Source organism: Leptomonas pyrrhocoris, assembly GCF_001293395.1.
Source record: "Leptomonas pyrrhocoris isolate H10 chromosome Unknown, whole genome shotgun sequence".
In the NCBI taxonomy this organism is placed as follows: domain Eukaryota; phylum Euglenozoa; class Kinetoplastea; order Trypanosomatida; family Trypanosomatidae; genus Leptomonas; species Leptomonas pyrrhocoris.
The window spans coordinates 106,688-126,134 of record NW_015438387.1 but is presented as its reverse complement, the minus strand read 5'-3'; the positions used below and the strand labels follow the sequence as shown (position 1 = coordinate 126,134).

Genomic DNA, 19,447 nt, shown 5'->3' with positions numbered 1-19,447 from the left:
TCCATTGGTAGGATATGTGCTCGCTTCCATGTATGTTTTCTTTTCTGTTGCCCCTCTTCATTACTGTTTCACTTTGACGTATCAGACACTTCCCTTTCATGCCTCCATCTCCATTACCCTCGCTGTCTTCTCTATATATTTTTTTAGCTTGTCCTCATCTTTAGGAGCATCTCGCCTGGTTTTGCTGCAAACGACGCACCTCCCAATTCGCGTGGAGCACGGAACATCCGAGAACACATCGTTTCTATTTTTGGTCCCTTCTGTTCACGCAAGGCAACTATTTGCTTTATTCTATCAACGTCACTTACTTCTCTTACACACACACACACACACAAAGTAAAAAGGCAAGAAGACGTGCGCAGACACCCAGATAGAGTTACTTCTGGCTATTCGTCGTTCACCGCCTTCTTTTCGCATTCTACTTCTTTGTCTTTTTTTTTTGGCTGGAAGACTTGTTGCTGCACCCTCTTTCTCCCCCTTCCGGTTTCTGATTTTGGCTGTGTCATCGTCGTGCAGAGGGGAGGAGCGTAGGCGAACTTGACTTTAAGTTATGATATGTGTCGGTAAGGGAGAGAGGCGTTTCTATTGCTATAAAAACGTACATACTTTCCTTTTGTAGGCTCCGCTCTCTCCATTGATCACTCACCACCATTTGTTGCTTCCACACTTTATCTGTTCTTTTCCTTTTCTGTGATCACTGGAGAAAGGGATCCCTTTTCTCCTTCTTTGCCAGTTACTTGTAGTGTCCCTCGACACCCTCTTTTTCTTCCTTTCTTTTTTTTTTTGGTTCGTTCTGCTTCCGCTTTGTATTTAGTGATCTTCTTTGGGTGCGCGCCGAAAGGAAGAGAGGAAGAGAGGACTAAAGAAGCCGTACACCGTCGCTTTACCATCTCAGAATTTCTTTTTCTCTTCCTGCTGCTTCTGTGAATCCTGGCCTTTGCTGTGAAGCTGACGCACTGCTGCAGACGCTCCGTTGCGTCTTCTTTTCCTTCTTCATTCTCTTTGTTTTTTTTTTCCTTCTTATTGCGGTGGTGACGTCTTCACGCACATCATCGTCAACGCCTCATACACACACACACACAGCAGTTGAAATGCAGCAGCCTTCGTTAGCGGAGATGCATGCGTTTTTCGAGCCTGCCGCGGCTATCGCTACGTGCAAGGCAGAGGATATCATGACCATGTCAGTGGATCACGTTGCGCAGGTTGCCTGGCCGCTGCTTTCCGATGCGGAGCGCACTTTATCCACGCGCGACATCCTCTTCACCCCGCCGATGCGCGTGAGTGCGTCTCCACGCGCCACGGAGGCCGCCTTTGCGGCAGGCATTCAGTCCTGTCTCACAGAACTCACCGAGAGCCTTGAGCGTGTAAGGTGCGGAGAGAGCCCGCTTTCGTTGGCGCGACTGCGTGCTGCGGCGCTGGCTTACCATATCAACGCCGCCTCAAAGTGGTCTACGAAAGATGCAGCGTGGTCCAAATCGGCAAACACGACTTCGTCCTCACAGGTGCAAGGTGGCAGCTCCGCCGCCGCGCCGCCACCCGCACAGCCGGTAGAGGCGACGGACGCTCTTTTCGATTTTGCCCTCCCATCGTTCACGTCAGCGGAGACCGCGGAGGAGAGGAGGGGGACCGCGGCTAAGGCGTCGAGCGCTCAGGAGGCCGGTGCGCTGCCCACCACGGCGATCCACTTGAATAGCCATAACCCTCCACCGGATCTTGTCAGCTTTGAGTTACACAAAGCGACGGGCGCATTCCACACGGCGGAACAACGCCCAACGCAGAAAAATGATGCCTCGGAGCAAAATCAAGATGCCACAGCCAACTCACACCACAGCGCTGCTGATCGTGCGAGTTACGAGCGCAAAACGCGGTCGTTTGTCTCGGAGTTCGTCGACTCACAGTGGGATTCGGTCGTGGCCAGCGCGCTGCGCTGCGACGGTCCAATCAACACGGCCACCACGGCAACGGCGGCGTCAACGGAAGCGGTGGCGGCACTGCAAGCTACGATGCTGCGACACAAAATTGTGCGCACTGCCCTTGTCCTTTGCCACATGGCGCCGACCTCCGCCGCGGCAGGGCATTCGTTTGTGTGTTTGCTGAAGTACGCGCTGCGGGCGGTGGCGGCGACCGATGCAATTCGCTACTGCACAGATGGAATTCACAGTAGCAATGCCAGCGGTATTGGGAACGTTAGTGCGTACCCTGATGCGGCAGCGGCTGGCGGGATTGGCGATGCCGATCGTGCCGCTGCTCCCACGAACACTGCTCCCACCCATGAGGCAGTTGAGGATGGCAGTGAGACGAAGGTCTCGTCAGGGGCCGTCGGGGAGGACAGGAGCTCCTATGTGGATCATGGCACTGATGGGGCTAGCGAGTCGACCTCTCCGGCACCTGCCTCCTCGGGAGCCGCGACAGCTGCGGTGCAACAAAGCATGCTGTATTTACAGGCGAGCCTGTGGGTGGAGGTCGTGCTGCCGCTGCTGCACTGCGTGCCGCTGGTGCGTTGGACAGACGACGTGCTGACAGAGCTGGGACAGGTGCTGGAAACAATTGCCGCGGCGCCGCCACCGAGGCTGGTCGCCATCGCCCAACATCAGCAGCAGCAGCAGCGCTCCACCGCTGTCGCGACGGGGCGGCACGCGGAGTCGTCGAAGGAGGCAAAGTGCCGTGCGAAGAAGCCGCCGTTTACATCCTTGTTGACGACAACGAGCGGGGGTGAGGTAGGCGCTGGAGCTGCGCAGCTTGTTGGCTTCAACGTCCGCATTCCTTTCAAGATTGGCCTTCCCAAGCGTGCGGTGACACGAGAAGAACTCTTCGACGTTCTTTTTCACGGCACAGGCGCAGCTGAGACAGGAGATAGAGAGCAGCATCCGCGGCAGCTTCCCCTGGCCAACGAGAGCGCCACCAGCGCGACGATGAACAACGTCTCTTCTTTCACGTCCTCCGCTTTCCATGAAGTTCCCGACATTCGAGACGAGGAAGAACGGACGGAGGATGTGTCGGTCGTGGATGAAGAGGAAGAAGATGACGAGGCTGTGACTGCTGATGCGTACACCACGACTTCGGCCAGCAGCGACACATCGTCCTCTACCTCGTCTTCGGCGCACACGGAAAGGGTGAGTGCGCTGAATGTGTCGGTGCACAGCCAGGACGAAGAGGAGGCCGCCTTCGGTGTCTTGCCGGGTGCGCCGCTTGGTGACTTCGACGCGCAGCCGTGCCGCCGCCGGCGTACGCGGATGGTTGAATTCAGCTTCCCGGCCGCCACACGTTTGTCGGTGCGTCTGCTCGAGTCCGTTGACTGGGAGCACTACAACCCGCGTGGGCGCGATGTGCTCTTGTTGCCGCTGGAGAGCGCGTCCGGCAGCGCCCAGAAGTCTGCAGCAGCAGTGGGGTCCCCACAGCCGGTGCCGACTTCCACCGCCACTCCAAACGAGTCGCCCTCTCATATCATCAGCAACAGTCTCGGTGCAGCTGGCAACATTGTCAGGATCAAGCACCCCGGCAAAGACACGCTGCCCTTGTCGCTGCAGAGCGTCAGGACGGACCGCAACGACGCACTCACGCACAACGGACCTTGTCGAGTGGCAATCCCCAGTCTGCCACAGGATGTTGCCTACACGGTGCCGGGCGAGGTCTCCGCCCACCTGCAAGTCACACTCGACACGCGCTGGAGCACAGAGTGGACGATTGCTTTATCCACAGCGCAACGCACCGTTGCGGAGCGGCTGCTGAGCTGGATGGAGGCGCGCACGCACTCCAGCGTCGATGACGCGCAGCAGCAGCGCCGCAGCCACGTCGCGAGCTGCCTTCTCCTCCGCGGTGGGCTGAAGGCTTCTGTGAGTGGGGCGACATCGGAGATCAAGACACAGGCGACGGCGACTTCGGCTGCTACTGCAGCTGCTCCAGCGTCAACTGCATCCACCACAGCAGCAGCAACGTCGTCGACGAACGCGCCAAGCGTTGCTGCCTCGGCCACCGTGGCATCGTCGGCGGCCAACGTGGCATTGGACGCCTTCGTGGTAGCGATTCTGGAGATGCCGCTGGCCGCCTTACGCGCGCGTGTGCGCTGCCACACCATCCACGCCGAGGGCGTCCGCGCGACGCTGGTCATCATTGCCCACGCCTTTGTGCAAGATCGCCACGGCTACTTGAACGGTGACCCGCTCACGTGGCACGCGCCTGCCTGGTCCGAGGCGGTGCGGCGGGTGAGGTTGGCGAGCAACGTGGTGGGCGCCGCTGCCGTGTCGGGCGCTGCGGCGATGGAGGTCGCTTTGTTTTTGGTGCGTCACGTCGCCGGCAGCTGCGACGCGGCCACCACCACGCGCGCGCAGGTCATTGACGCGGCCATTGGTCTGATGAGCATTTCAGGTCTCTCCTTGTCCGACGTGAAGGCGGCACTGGAGGATCGCCGTCAGCTGAGCAGCACCATGTGGATCGTCGTGGACTTGCTAACCAAGTGCTCCGCCGTCTCGCGTACACCAAAGCATGTTGCGCTCGTCAGTCAGGCAACACGGCGGCTTCTCCTCTTGGGATGTGCCCCCACGCAGGCAGCGGTACCATCCCTAAGCACAACACCGCAGCAGCAGCAGCATGTGTCACCGACCTCGACCACCGGCCCACCCGCGATAGGCGCTTCCGTGCCCACCACAGCGAGTACGGGTGTCACCGTAGCGGCGGTAACTGCAGCAGGGGGACAGCCAAACCACTACCTCTCTCTTGTGAACAGCTGTGGCCGTGCGACGGAGATTAATCTGCGCCGCGGCGTTCACGGCCTCCTCACCCAGCTCTTCCGTCTCTTGAAGGCGTTGCTGCACCGCCTCCACTCAGCCCAAGCTGCACCTCATCGCTTCCTGTTGGAGTCGTGGGAGTACGGTGCCTTTGCGGTGTTCACGGTGTCGCTGATGGCAACGCCGATGGACACGACAGATGTGCGACTGTGCGCACCGTTCTTCGCGGACGTCGTCACGGGTCTTCTGCCTTCCTTCACGCGGCTGTCGCGGACGGAGTCGCTGCTGCTGACGAGCGAAGCAGAGGAGCACAAATTTCTAGTGGAGGTCGCAAAACACGTGCGAGGCCTTTCCTCCTCCACTTCTTCGACGCCGTTTATTGGGGAAGGCGGCTGTGCGGAGCTGGGTGAGGCCGACGCCCCGGCGTCGCGTGAGCCGCAGTTCACACGCACCGTCGAGGAAACCGCCAGGAACGCGTCGACCGCCACCAGTGGGGGCGAGGACGTCGGTGTGTGGGACGTTCTGCAAGGCGCTACGGCTGCCTCCTGGACCCCTGGACACGTGCGCGTGGAAATCTGGAACGGTAGCTGCAACGGCTTCTACGTTGGGCTCGCGTCATCCGAACTGCCAGCCGACGTCTGCGGACCGGAGAGGGACCCAAATGGTATTTACTTCGTGGGTGACGGCACACTGCAGTACGGCGACGTCACGCGAAAGCTGCGGCGACTGCCCCGCTGGCACGCCGGCGACGTGGTGGAACTCAGTTTCGTCTTCGCGAGCGGCAATTGGGATGTGGTGATGGCGCTGAACGGTGTCTCGATGGTGCGCCTCACGTTGCCACGTCGCGACTTCCGCCTGGTCGCCGTGAATGTGCGCTCTGGCGAGTATGTGCCGGGTCGCAACCACGTCCACGTGCTGTCGGTGACCCCCATCTACAGTAAGAGCAACGCGATTGCGGACAAGCGCCGAAGATACGCCGCTGCGACTCGAGCCACCGCAGCGCTGTCGACATCGTTGGCCGCTGCGCCGGCTGACGTGCGCCTCTCGCCCTTCTCGCGCCTCACCGTCTTCAACGTTTCCCTGTTTTTAGAACTTGTTCTGCACTACCTCGTGCTCCACAGCTCGCGTCAGCATTACCCTGCCTTGGCGAGCTCGACGGCGGCGGGGAGTACGGCGAGCGGAGCGACAACGGTGTCGGCCGCCCACGCTGGACACTCCTCACAACAGGGCCTCCGTGGGCTGCTGCGTCGTAATGCCTCTTCGACCACCCTCGCGGGCACGCACCCCGGCGACCACAACACCGCTGCCGCTGCCGCCGGCGCAGGCGAAGGCGTCCACCTCGTGCAGGTGTGCACCGCACCACTGCATCACAGCCTCCAGCAGCTGGTCCACCTCCTTCATGACCTTTCCCAATCCGACAGCACCGGCAGCAGCAACACTTCTGGTAAAGCCGAAGCGGATAGCGAGATGGAGGCGGACGAGGTGAAACGCACGACGGCGCAGCACATCTCCAACGCGTTGCTGCTGGACCTCGTCGTGACGCTCTCCATCTCGCTGCCCTCCTCCACCTCCACCTTGGCCATGACGGTGGACGTCCTCACCGCCGTTGTCGAGTGCGAGGCGGTGACCCGCAAGGCGCGCACGGTGGCCCTCAGCGCCCTCTACAACGCCATCACGCAACACACGTTCAGCGAGGCTGTCTCACCGGTGCACAACGCGGCCATGCGACGACTGTGGACGGCGTGCTACCGCCTGGCAAGCGAGAGGCCGGGCTACCAACCCCGCTTCAGCACCGCCTCGGTGCCCGCCGGCTCCGTCGTCGTTTTCGCCGGCGGCCGCCGTATCGAGCACCGCCGCGTGAGTGTGAGCACCGCGCTCTCAGGCAATGTGCGCAGTATGTCGTACGCGTGCAACCCCATCGACCTCGACGACCGCGAGACGCCGGAGGTGGTCCGGGTGTCGGTCCGCCTGCAGCGCGGCTTCCAGTGCGAGACGCTGGGACGGTACTACTACTTTGGCCTGGCCGACGTTGCCGCAGCCCCGGCTTCTGCGCTCGTTGCCCAGGGCAATGCGAGCTCCACTTCTGCGTCAATCAGCGACGTGGAGCCGTCTTTGCCGAAAGCCACCACAACGGCTGCAAGGGACCTGACGAGGCACCCTGGCGAGCGCGCGAAGCAGCGGCGCACCTACTACATCTCCGATTATCTCTCCGACGTTCCCGAAGCGGCGGTGCAGAAGGCGGACGTGGCCCACGCGAAGAACTACCTCAACTCGGAGTCCAACATCATCTTCGGCTCCGGCGACGTCGTGACGGCCGTGGTGTACGTGCGAGAGCGGTGGATCAGCTTCGAGCGCAACGGGCTCCCGCTGAACGTGCAGTACCGCGACATCCCCGCCACCGTGCACTGCCTCTACCCGTTCGTGGAGCTTTACAACCGTGACAGCCGTGCGAAGTGGATGTACGCGCCGGATGAGGCGTCGATGAGTGCGCGTTACACGATGCGGGCGATGCTGCTGGCGTGGCCCAACGCCGTTCTTCCGCTTGTTAAGGAGTACTTGTCCAAGTTTGGTGTGCCGAGGGCCCCGCGTGCGACCGCAGACCCGCAGGGCCTCCTCGCGCCGCTGCCCCGGTCCACCACCGACAGCGCCGGCAACAGCCGGACCAGCGGCAGCGTGTGTGCCAACGAGAAAGAAGGCGCAGACACGCTCGATGTGGTGCTGGGTGTGCTGGGGGCAGACGGAGAGGAGATGCGCATGGTGTACGTGGCCCCGCCGCAGCTGGACCAGCCGAGCGGTCGCGCGGAGTCGGTCCGCGTGGAGCGCTTTGAGCGCAGTATGGCGGTGGTGAGCGACGAGGCGGGCTCTCTGCAGCGCGTGTGCGCCGCGGCACTGGAGCCGGACACGACGAAGGAGGTCGATGTCCTTCCGGAGGCGGCGCTGCGTTCTGTGCTGCAGGCATGTGTGCCCGAGCTGGCCGTCTTAGCTACGCAGTGCCTGCAGGAGCTCCTCATTATGGACGACCATGAAGACGAAGGCAGTCTAAGCGATGTGCAGCATGGCACGCCCACGTCCACCACAAGGGAGGAGAAGGAGAAGGAGAGCGGGCCGGCAACGCGCCAGATTGTGCTGCATCGCCCGGAGACCCTCTTGCGCGTCTTACGACTCTTTTTTAACTTAAACGCCAACGTCAGCACTCCAACAGCAGCGACGATGGCAGGAGCAGCGGCTCGCAGCGCCCACAGCGCGCCACAGTCAAACACGCTCTCGTTGGATGCAGCTTCTGCAACGACGCTGACTCTCGCCGAACCGATGGAGCGGGCCATGCTGACTCTATTACCACTGTTGGAAGCGTTGCTGCCGGCAGCCCAGCTCGACCTGCCACCGGCGGTTCTGCTGCGCGAGGCGTGGAATGAGATGTGGTGCAACCCAAACTTGCGATGGCAGGTGGACATTACGGTGCCGCGCTGCTCTTCGGCTGTCACTTCTCCAGCGGCGTCGAAGGGGGGCTCAGAGAAGACGGGGGCGGGGCAACAGGAGCAACTACAGCAGCGTGGGGGTAACGACAACTCAACCAGCAGCGCAGGCGGTCTGTCGATGAATTTGGCGGAGCTGGACTACTCGTACACTGAGCCCGCCGGCGTCACGTACGGCTCGAGTGCGCGGCGCTTCGACGACCGCCTTCGGGGGAGTCGGGCAGACGGCGGCAAGTGGCTCTGCCCGTCGTGCGGTAAGTGCTGGTCCGCCTGCGCCGCCCATCACAAGGTGCCATCAAGCTGGTGCGATTTGCTCGACCGCGTGTTGCGGCTGCTGCAGCGCCAAAATGCGTCCGCGTCGCACCGGCACGCGTCATCGCCGTACTGCGGGTGGTTTGCGGAGTGGACCGATGGACCGTTGGAGGCACCACCGGAAGGCAGTGCACAGCGCAACATCGGTGACAGCCACGACCCGCAGACGCCGTCGGCGGACGAGGACAGGGCTTATCACAGTCCCTCCTCTGCGCAGTCGTCTGATGCGCAGCTCTGGGAAGACACGGAGGACACCTCGTCGGCGGAAGACGAAGAGGCAGCGGGTGACGACGACGGCGATGATGTGGTGGCAGACAGCACAGAAGCGTCTGACACGGCGGGGAATAGTACTCCTGCAGTGTCGTCGCCGGGCGGCACAGCTGCTCCTGCGTCTCCCACGCGCACGGAGGAAATGAAGGAGCGTACCGCCGTGATGAAGGAGGGCGAAGCGCCGGTGACTCTCGTTGTCCGGCGTGTCCAGAAACCGTCTGATAAAGAGGGCAGTGACGATGACGACGAGGCTGTCCACGTGGAGGGCAGCGGCGAAACCCCGCAGGCCTCCTTCACTTTTGCGGGCTGCCTCATCTCCCCCACGCTGCTGCGCGGGCAGATGATGTTTGACCGCAGCGACCCCCCCGACGAGGAGAGCGAGCCGCCGGCCACCCAGGCGTGGGCCTGCCCCCTCTGCACTTTCCTCAACGAGCCCGCCGAGGTACGGTGCGCCATCTGCGGCAACGGGCGGCCCGGCGCGTCGTGGACGTGTCCGGTGTGCAGCTACGCCTACAACACGCTCACCTCGGCCACCTGCGTCACCTGCGGCTGCATGCGGCCCAGCAGCGTACGTCGGCAGCATGACGCTGCTGGGCCGAGTTGCCACTGCACCAGGTGCCACCAGCGCGAACACTTCAGGAACTTCCACGCCATGCGGTACCGCCACTACTGCTCCAGCTGCGGCACCGTCACGCGTTGGCTGCCGAAGGACAAGTACAGCACCACGATTGAGGCACGCCTCGTGGGCGACGGCGGGATGCTGGAGTTCCAATGGGCGTTGGACGGGTACAACACCGTTTGCTTCGGCCTGCGCACCCGCGCGTACAACGCAGACGCGCTGTGGAGCCTGGTTGACGCGGCGGCGAGGAAGCGAGGATCGTCGGCGCTGAAGGAAGTGAGCCGCTACGTCCCGCCCGTCCCCGAGCGTCCCCTCAGCACGCCCTCCGCAAGACCAAATGCGTCCGTTACGGCCTCCTCGTCCTTTCCCTCCGCCGCGAGCCCTGATGGGCAGCCGTGCATGGTCGGGGGAATCGTCTACTACGCGAGTGCGTTGGTGCTGCGGTACGCGAGGCTGCTCTCGCCGCCGCAGCTGGCCGAGCCGGACTTCCTGCGTCGTCTGCACGTATGCGGGCCGGAGTGGCTGGACAGCTGGGCCCAGTTTTCCCTCTCCGTTGTGAAGCCCATTTTCAAGCAATGCGTGAAGCTTCTGCAGGACGGGGTGCGCCAGCCGGAGCTCGTCTCCAACATTGCCACCGTTGCCTTGGCGCTGATTCGTCAGCAGCCCGAGGCACTCGGTGCGGAAAAACACGCCCTGCTCTACGCCCTGTGCCTCAACGTGGTTCGCTACGGCGACGCAGCCCAGCGCAAGGCGAGCTATACCTGCATCAGCGCCCTTCTGGAAGACGACCTAGCCGCCGCGCTGAACGTTCAGCCACTGGTCCCTGTGCTCTCGCTGGAGCCGCCCGTGGAGGGGCAGCAGCGGGCGACCGTGCTGGCGCTGCTGCACCACGTCTCGACGAACTCCACCCCAACCATCGCCAAGGCGTGTGCGTGTCTGGCGCGGACGGTGGAGGCGATGGAGCACCAGCGGTTGCTTCCGCCGATGCTCGGCAAGCCGTTTCCGTACTTGGTGGCACTCACGGAAACACGACTGAACGAGGGCGGTGAGTTGCTGGTGGGGCAGGTGCGTGGCAGCATAGGAGTGGCTCCGACCAAGAAAGGAAAGTACTACTACGAGGTGGAGGTACCGCGCGAATTCGTGTCGGACCGCGCCAAGACGATTGTGATGGGCTGGGGCACCGTCGAGCACGAGCGCATCGCCTCCGCTCAGCACGTCGGCTCCGATCTGCACTCCTGGGGCTTCAACTGCCGAGAGCACCTGCGGCTGATGATGACGGAGCAGCCGGTGCCGGTGCCGCGGCGGCCAAACCAGGGCGACGTGATTGGGTCGATGTTGGACCTCGAGACGATGATGGTGTGCTGGACCATCAACGGACAGGAAACCTGGTGGGTATCGGTGCCGGCCCAGGGGAACGGCGAGGAGATCTTCCCGTACGTGAGCGCCTCTGTCGAGCCGCAGAGCGTGAAAATTCGTCTGGGAAACACTCGCTTCAAGCCGGCCGGCTACGAAGACTACTCACCGCCGTCCGATCGGGACTTGTGGACGGAGGACACGGACAGCAGCACTGGCTATCATGGCAAAGTGAATAAGAACAGACCGAAATCGGCCGCGGGGACGACCAAGAAGCACACCCCACCATCGTCTCACCCTCCGCAGAGCTATGAGTTCTACCAGCAGCTGAGCCGGGCTTTGGAGGAAGCTTCCATTACGACGCTCGACGACACATCAATTCTCTCCTTACTCGACACGACCACCGCGCGCAGCGTTCTGCGGCAGTATCCGGCGGTGCTGGAGCTTATGTGCGCGGCGCAGCGCGGCAACGAAGCGGCAGTCGAAAGTGCGGCTGGCGGTGCATCGAGGGCGAGTACGTCATCGGCGGACGGCACAACGGCGGGAGGAGACGCAGAGGATGTGCAGCTGCTCATCCCGTACATTCAGCGGCTGCGGCGCGCGCAGGAGCTGACGATTGTCGTGGCGCGGCACCTCTCTCTGATCGAGAAGTTTCCATACCTCATGTCATGCTATATGAAAGCTACCAATTTGCTCTTTAGCAGCGGTCGATGGACGATCTTTGAGCTGCAGCCCGGTGGGCGCCCCAAGTATCATGGTGGGCACGCTTTCCGAGTTTTGGTGTCGGTGCGGAAGGCGAAGCACGTCCGCAAGGAAGCGGATGCAGAGTGGCTGTCGCAGCATCCTAATTTAATACAGCAGCAGCAGCAACAACTGCTTCAGCGGCTCTCGCCCCAGCCCTCCACGTCCTCCGCTGGAATGCTGGGTGCGCAGCTTACAGAGGACGACTTCCTCACCTTCCTGCCGCTGTCTTTTTCTGCTCGGGAAGCTGCGCACGGTCGCGATCAGAGCAGCAGCAGAAGCAGCCCCGGCAGCGATGCCAGTGCATCTGCCAGACGACGCGGCGTGCGCGAGGAAGACGGCGATGGCAGCGCTGCGGAGGAAGACGAGGAGGAGGAGTACATGGACGTGGAGAGCGGCGAGGACGGTGAAAGCGAAGACATGAGGACCCTTACCGGTGACTTGGAGCGCTCCGCCTCTTTTGCTGAGCTGCGCAATGCTCTGCAGGAGGCCTGCGGTGACGGTTCGCAGCTTTCGCCCATCGAGCGCCGACTGCGCTGCAGCGTGACGGGGCAGCTCTTTACGCAGCTGGAGAAGACGCGGGTCTACCAGCGGGCGCGCATGTTCGCGGTGCACCTCGAGAGCACGTTGGCCGTCGACGCCGGCGGGGTCACGCGCGCCGTCATGAGCATGGTGGGCGAGGAGCTGAGTTACCGCTTTGTGCGCGGCATCCGCATCGATCCTCTCCTGCCGCTGTTCCAGCTTTGCGGCCACAGCACCATCTTCACCGTGGTGCCGAACATGGCTGCGTTGTACGCCAGCGAGGCGGCCGACGACGGCGCCGAGGGCGGGCTGCTGCGACGCATGTTCGAGTGGCTGGGCAAGCTGATTGGCAACATGGTGCTCTGCGGCACGTTGAAGGTGCCCTTTGACTTTCCCCGGCTGGTGTGGAAGACACTCACGTTCCAGGAGGAAACGGTCACGCTGGCGGACTACGCGTACGACATCGACGACAACATCACCGCGGCGCTGGAGGATGACGAGTTTGTGCTGAGCGATGCGTTCTTCGCTGCGCTGCCGGAGCACGTGCGGGCGAGCCCTGCCTTTTTGAAGAGCCTGCAGGGAAGCGGCAGCAGCGGCGGCGATAAAGTCGGCCGAGATGGCCACGCCGGCGACGGCAGTGGCAATAGCAGTGGTGACGGTAGCGGTGACGCGGTGGGACATCACGCCGCGTTGCCCTCCGCACGCCCGCTGCGACCCTATGTGTGCATGACGCCGGCCATGAGCATGCAAGACATGAGCCACTACGCGTTGGAGGAGTTAGAAGAGCTCGCCGAATATGCCGAGGCCGCCGAGTTGAGCCGTCGTCGCGCTGTTGCTCAGGAGGTGTTGCTGCATCAGTACGATCCGGCTCTCCTTGCGATGCGAGCCGGACTGACCTCTGTCGTGCCGGCGTCGTCACTGCGGTCGGTGCGGTGGGAGGACCTACGCACCCGGGTGTGCGGCAACGGCGCCGCCTCCACGGAGCACGTCTTGGCCGAGCTGGACATGTCGTCGCTCTCCCCGTCAATGCGTGCGATGTTGACGCAGGTGCTGAGCAGCTTCACTCAGTCGCAGCTGTCTCGCTTCCTCTTGTTCTGCTCAGGGCAGAGCCGCATTCCGCTGCCCGAGAAGGTGTTCGTGAACTGCGGTGATAAGGCGGGACGGCTACCGACGGCACATACGTGCTCGCCAATCTCGCTCCTGCTGCAGCCGTGCTCTACAGCGGCAGAGCTGCAGAACAGTCTTGAGGCGTGTTTGACTCACGCCTCAGAGTTCGGATTCATTTGAAAAGGAGAAAGGAAGGCGGAAACGGCGCGATACAGATGAGCTCTCAGGCGTGTTGTCAAGCCGATTTTGTGTTACCACTGCGCTTTCTATTTTTTTTTTCTCTGGCGTTCTCTTAGCGGAATCACACGGACCTTTCTTTGAAACGTGAGTTCCACTGCTGTGCTGCGTCAAGTTCCTTCTGAACCGCTGCGTTGTCTGTTGTCTCGTCTGTTCGTTTGCTTGCTGTACTCCACGTTTCCATACGTGCTTTGCTTTCCTTGATTATTGTTTTTATCTTTGGTTTCAAATGAATGCACCACTGCCTTTCCCGTTTTCTTTTTCCCAAGTGATTGTTTCTCTACCACTTCATGGTGCACGGCAAATCTTTTTGTCCTCAAGGCACGAGCGTCTCCAAATGGAAGAGAATAACGAAGCTGTCGAATGCTCGATAGAATGAAGTGACCTTCCCTTATCCTCATCACGAGCTGCGCGTGGGACTCAACGGCTCCTACGCCTGCTTCTTCCGCCTGAGACGGCGCACTAGAATATGTATGTGTATGTCTATTGTTTCTTGCTAGTTTTCAATGCTTACCTTTTCTAAAAATACCTTCCTATCTCTCCCATCTCTCCCCAATCGCTCTCTCCCTCTCTCTCTTTCCAACCCGCTTCGCACGCGTGTGGCATCATTACTTAATACCGGCAAAACCCCCAACCAGCTGTGGTGGGAGTTCTGTGAGGTGTTCTTTCTAACTTATATATCTTTTCCCTCCTTCCTGTTTGTGTGTGCGTGTTGCTCTCTCTATCTTTCTCCTTCTTGGGCTGCAAAACTGCAACGTACACTACTCTTCACTCGGATACAAGCTGCTTCTGCTGCTGTTTCTTGTTATTGTTATTTTAGCGAATGTATAAACACCCAACGACGGACACGGCTGTGGTGGCGGCAGGGGACGATGTACAGACGGCACCGGAGCGTGCTTCCCCCTCCCATACCGGCGCCGTGGCCACGCCAAGTCAGACATCGGATGCGCGCTCCCCCGCGGTGCCGCGCCACATCACCACTCAGCTGCACTGCCAGGCAGCCGTGGTGCGTGTGGGCGAGCACTTCGGTGAGTTTGAGTGCAACGTGTTCCGCCATGTCAAGTCACACGGGGCGCGCACGGGGTCCCGTAAGATGGGTCCGCTGGCCGCAGCCGGCGTCGCAGCAGCGACGTCGTCTCCGCCGTCCCCGGCAGCAGGGGCAGCGGCAGCAACGGACGATGACAACATGGAGGCGGATGAACACAATAGTGACCACCACGACGCCTCCCTCGCTCCAGCGCCGACTCGCAGCGGGAAGACAGCTGTGACCGATTCAGGTGCCCTCGACGACAACGCCTTAATTCCTGTTGATTGCAGGGAAGAGAACGTGCCACGGTGGCAGCTGCTCATTTACACCATCCTCCACGATGCACAGGGCGCAACGACGGCCAACAATCAAAACCCAACCCTGTCCACGACTACGTCTACCAGCACGATGGCGACGGCGAGGACGAGGTCTCCCACGAACACCAACGCCAGCGCAGACGGGGCTCTAGGTGGCGCAGGAGAGTCGAAGGAGCCTGCGTCGATGGATGAGTTGCCGCTGCCGGCGAACGGCAAGGTGTACTTCTTCCAGACGCTTCCGGCGTCAAAGCTGAACAAGGTGGTGAAGCTCGACGCCGGCTGCCGCTTCACTGTACAGGTGCGTTGTTACTCGCGTCCCACGGCGCAGTGGAGTCCGTGGTCGGAGCCCGTGCAGACCGCCACGCTATTTCCTGTCGTGACGCGCATCGTCGAGATCGGCTCCGACTACGTGCACTGCATATGGGACCGCGCCGCGCAGCGTAGCGAGGAAGGCATCGCGAGGGAGATCGACTCTGAGACGACGGACTGGTGTCGCAGCATTCCTAACTTCGAGCTGCGCTTCCTGCGTGAGTCGGACATGGCAGAGCACTACTGCGGCTCTTTCGAGGCCGGCTGCCGTTCTCAAACCGTGCGTTCCCTTCAGCCCGGGACGGCTTACATCGTGATGGCGCGGTACATGACGATGATTCACACCATGCGGGAGTGGACGGAGGTGACACGCCTCGTCACGGAAAGCCCGCTGGAGGTGAAGTTGGAGGCACGCGGCGAGGACACCTTCACGTTTAGCTGGGGCCGGTCAACGAACGCGGACGACGCGGCAGCCAGCAAGATCTCCGCCTTGGCCAATGCGGAGCCCTCCGCGACGGCGTTTCTCGAAGACGGTGACGACTCCACCGCCGCTCCGGTCACGGCGTCGGTGGCTGGGTATTTGCTGCCGCGCGTCCCGGTGCACGAGTACGAGCTCATCATCGAGAGCGACGACCTCCGCTTCGACCCAATTTCGGTCCCCGCGTCGGTCAACCAGCACACGATGGACCACGTCTACCCCAGCACCTCCTACTCCGTCTGCGTGCGGGCCCTCTCCGAGGAAGGGCGGTGGGGCGGGCGCTCGCTGCCGCTTGTCGTGCGGACGGCGGACCGCCCGGTAGTGGCGGTGGCGGCGGTGGGCGAGTCCTTCGCGTCGCTTTCGTGGTCGCGCAGGCAAGAGGAACCGCTGGAGTCGCAGCTGGAGTACCGCGTGCAGAGTTTGACGTCTGCCTACAACCAAGCCGAGACAATCACGCTTCCTCCTGCCTCGGCTGCGGCCCCGCGCCTGCTGAACGTGGAACACCTTCGCGCCGGCAGCCAATACACCGTAACCCTGCGAGTGGCCATCGGTGCGGCGTGGGGCGGATGGACGGAGCCGCTGCGCTTCACCACCGCTCCGAGTGCGGCACTGACCTTTCTCGAGCGCGGAGAGGACTTCTTGACGCTTAACTGGCCCTCCACCGGACCCGCTGCTTCCTGCAACAACAACGCCAGCGACGGGGCCCCCGCCGTCTACAACATCGTGGTGATCAAGTGCAGCCCGCTGGGGGAGCGCACCGCCGTGCTCAACGAGCGTGTAACGCGAGACTCGACGCAGCGCGGCTTCCGTGTAAACGACTTGGAGGCGAACATGACCTACGATGTGCAGTGCCGGACCTGGCAGCGCAACCCCATCACCGGCTTCGAGGGCTGGGGTGAGTTCTCTGCCCCGGTGCGCATGCAGACCCTGCAGCCCGTCGCCCTGCATGTCTGGGACGTCGGGGAGGACTTCATCCACGTGGTGTGGCGCCGCGGACTGGCCGAGCAAGGCGACTCCCCAACCGTCGCCGGCGGTGACCCCAACCGCGACGCCGCCGCAACCGGGACGACGACGGCTGATTGGGACCGCCTGAAGTACGAGGTCGTCGTCGGCTGCGTGGACACCGGCGAGGACGAGCTTCTGCACCGCCAGGTGCTCGACACGAGCTTTACGATTTCGCAGTTGAAGCCGTCCACCACCTACACCATTTCCGTCCGCGCGTGCGACGAGCAGGGGCAGTGGGGCCTGTGGAGTCGTGTGAAGGTGCTCACGCTCGCCTCGGTCAAGACCACCATCAATGAAATCGGCGAGGACTTTGTGCGACTGGTGTGGCAGCGCTGCGGTACCGACGACAACGCTGACCTGCAAGACGTGACGACGGCGGACATTTTCGTCGCCAAATACAGCGTCCTCGTCTACGCAAAGGAGCTGCCGGGCATGCCGGTCTTCCCGCATGTGCAGAGCGGCTACGAGGAAGGCGGCGGCCGCTCCGACGTGGCGCGGCACGAAATCGTCTCGAGCGAGCACACCTCCCTGCGCGTGGGCGACCTGCTGCCTGACCGCGAGTACGTGGCGGTGGTGCGCGCTGCCACCTCGAGTGGGCGATGGGGCCTGTGGAGCGTTCCAATCCGCTTCCGCACCAACCCCCAGTTCCGCATCCCGGCGCAGCAGCTCACGATTGGTGAGAACTACGTGAGTGTGGTGTGGAGCCGCGCCGATGGCCACGGCCGGCAGCACGAGAGCGGCAAACTGTTGACCGACGCGGACGACGCGGAGGTGCATCGGGGTGACTTGACGGTCACCGGGCAGGAGCTGCGCATCCACGGCGTCACCACGCAGTACGTGAAGGAGTACGCGGTGGAGCCGGATGTGCGGGAGCTGAAGATGTCGGAGCTGCTTCCCGCCTGCGCCTACACCATTCAGATACGCGTGCGTGGCCGGTCTGGCTGCTGGGGACTGTGGTCGAGCCCGGTGCACATCCTTACCCGCGGCACCATCGCAGTGACGCCGGACGAAGTGGCGGAGGACTTTATATCCGTGCGGTGGGAGCGGCGGAAGGTGTCCAACCCCCACCAGTACCCCACCGGCCGCGGCATCGTTACGTCCTATCACCTGCGCGTGTACAACGAGGACGGGGTGCACATGGAGACCTTCCTCGGTGACGGCGACTGCCCTTACCGCGTAACGGGACTGAAGGCGAATACCTATTACTGCATCGAACTGAAGGCGAACTACAACGACGAGGAGTGGGGTCTGTGGAGTGTGCCGCTCTGGTGCCTGACGATGCAGCCGATGCGCATTCAAACAAAGCTCATCTCTGAGGAGTTCTGCTGCCTGCAGCTTGTCCGACCGAATCAGCAGCGGCGGCTCCCCGAGGACGACGGCAACCCTCAGACGGAGGAGCGCGTGCTGGCGCACGGCCGCGTGCGACCGACAATCATGCTGTGTGTGACGTCACCGATTCTGTCCAAATCGCCCTACAACACGACCGCTTCCACGGCGTCCTCCGGCTCTGCGCAAACCAAGCCCGCCTACTTCAACGACGCTCTCCCACCCGATGCAGCAGACCAGCGTCTCGTGTATCAGACGGAGTTGCTGAACAACGCGGAGACGGTGGAGCACACCGTGCCGAATCTGCGTTGCAATACCGTTTACAGCGTGTCGGTGCGTACGAAGCTGGCGAATGGCGAGTGGGGCATGTGGTCCCCCTCTCTCGTCTTTGCGACGGTCCCCGCCACGCGCGTGTCCTTCACGGGTATCGGCGAGAGTTTTGTAGGAGTGGAGTGGGTGCGCCACGCGCAGGTCATTCCTCCGCAGATTACTTCGCCCGAGAAGGTGGTCTTGGGCGTGGCCACCATCACCGCATCCCGCGTCCGCGTACGGGAGAGCGGTGGCGCCTACCAGCACACCTACACCGTCGAAGGCGCCATCACGTCTATCCGCGTTGACCACCTCTCCCCTGCCACCACCTACATGGTGTGCGTGCAGACCTTCAACGACAACTACGAGTGGGGCGTGTGGAGCGAGGAGCAGAAGGTGCGGACTGTGCCGGGGATGGACATCCACATTCAGCACGTCTCCGAGGACTCACTGTGGGCGTCGTGGTCGCGCAAGACTGACCTGCACGTCGGCGGCGACGCGGACACCGTCTTCAACGTCAACATCTCGGCCCGCACCTTTGAGGTGTGCATTCTCGGCGAGGGCGGCTTCACCTACACGCAGGAGACCGCCTCCACGGCGCTCTTCTTCCGTGGGCTGCTGCCGGACGCGGTGTACACGGTGCACGTGCGCGCTCTCTTTGGGCAGTCCGACCAGTGGGGTCTGTGGGCCACGCAGGCCTTCCGTACGAAGCCGCGCCTGCGTGTCACCTTCGGCAACATCGGCGACCACTTTGTGATGCTGGAGTGGCGCCGGCATCTGCCGAAACCGACGGAGACGGAGCTGCGCCTCACCTTCGACGAGGACGACAGCGGCGACAACAATTGTGAGGACAGCAAGACAATGGCGAGTCTGATAGGGGCTGGGGGGGCGGGGTGGGGGCGCGGAGAACGGCGCCCTCGTGCCGGTGGGCGGGGCAGACGGACTTGCCTCAGTCACAACGGCAGCCACGTCGTTGCGTGGGAGTCGCGGGCGCGCAGTGGTGACAGGGGCGCCGGCGGTGGTTGCTGGACCGCTCCTCTCGATCGCGGAGACGGAGGATGTCGTCCAGCTCTACCGCTTCAAGGTGCAGCGCATTGGCGAGGCGCACTCCGTCATCTACAACATTGCCCCCACCGTGAGCAGCTTCCGCCTGCGCGATCTGCAGCCGTCATCGGAGTATCGGGTGTGGGTGTGCGCGAAGAGCTACGAGGGCGTGTGGGGCTTCTGGAGCGAGGAGTCGCGCGTGCGGACGCTGCCGCGGCTGCAGCTGGAGGTGCAAAACATCGGTGAGGACTACGTGCGTGCCACGTGGCGGCGC

The 19,447-nt window shown here is 62.4% G+C and overlaps 2 protein-coding genes across 2 annotated transcripts; both read left to right on the top strand.

The window, feature by feature from the left end:
- Positions 1-146: 146 nt before the first annotated feature.
- ABB37_09388 (hypothetical protein) lies at positions 147-13,301 on the top strand (the record flags this gene model as incomplete). The annotated part of the gene is made up of 1 exon (XM_015808818.1): positions 147-13,301. Exon 1 carries the CDS (start codon positions 1,092-1,094, stop codon positions 13,299-13,301), a length of 12,210 nt encoding a protein of 4,069 aa, XP_015652531.1. The 5' UTR covers positions 147-1,091.
- Positions 13,302-13,995: 694 nt separating this feature from the next.
- ABB37_09387 (hypothetical protein) lies at positions 13,996-19,419 on the top strand (the record flags this gene model as incomplete). Its single annotated transcript, XM_015808817.1, has 1 exon — positions 13,996-19,419. The coding sequence occupies exon 1, from the start codon at positions 14,182-14,184 to the stop codon at positions 19,417-19,419; it is 5,238 nt and encodes a 1,745-aa protein (XP_015652530.1). The 5' UTR covers positions 13,996-14,181.
- Between the last annotated feature and the right edge of the window lie 28 nt (positions 19,420-19,447).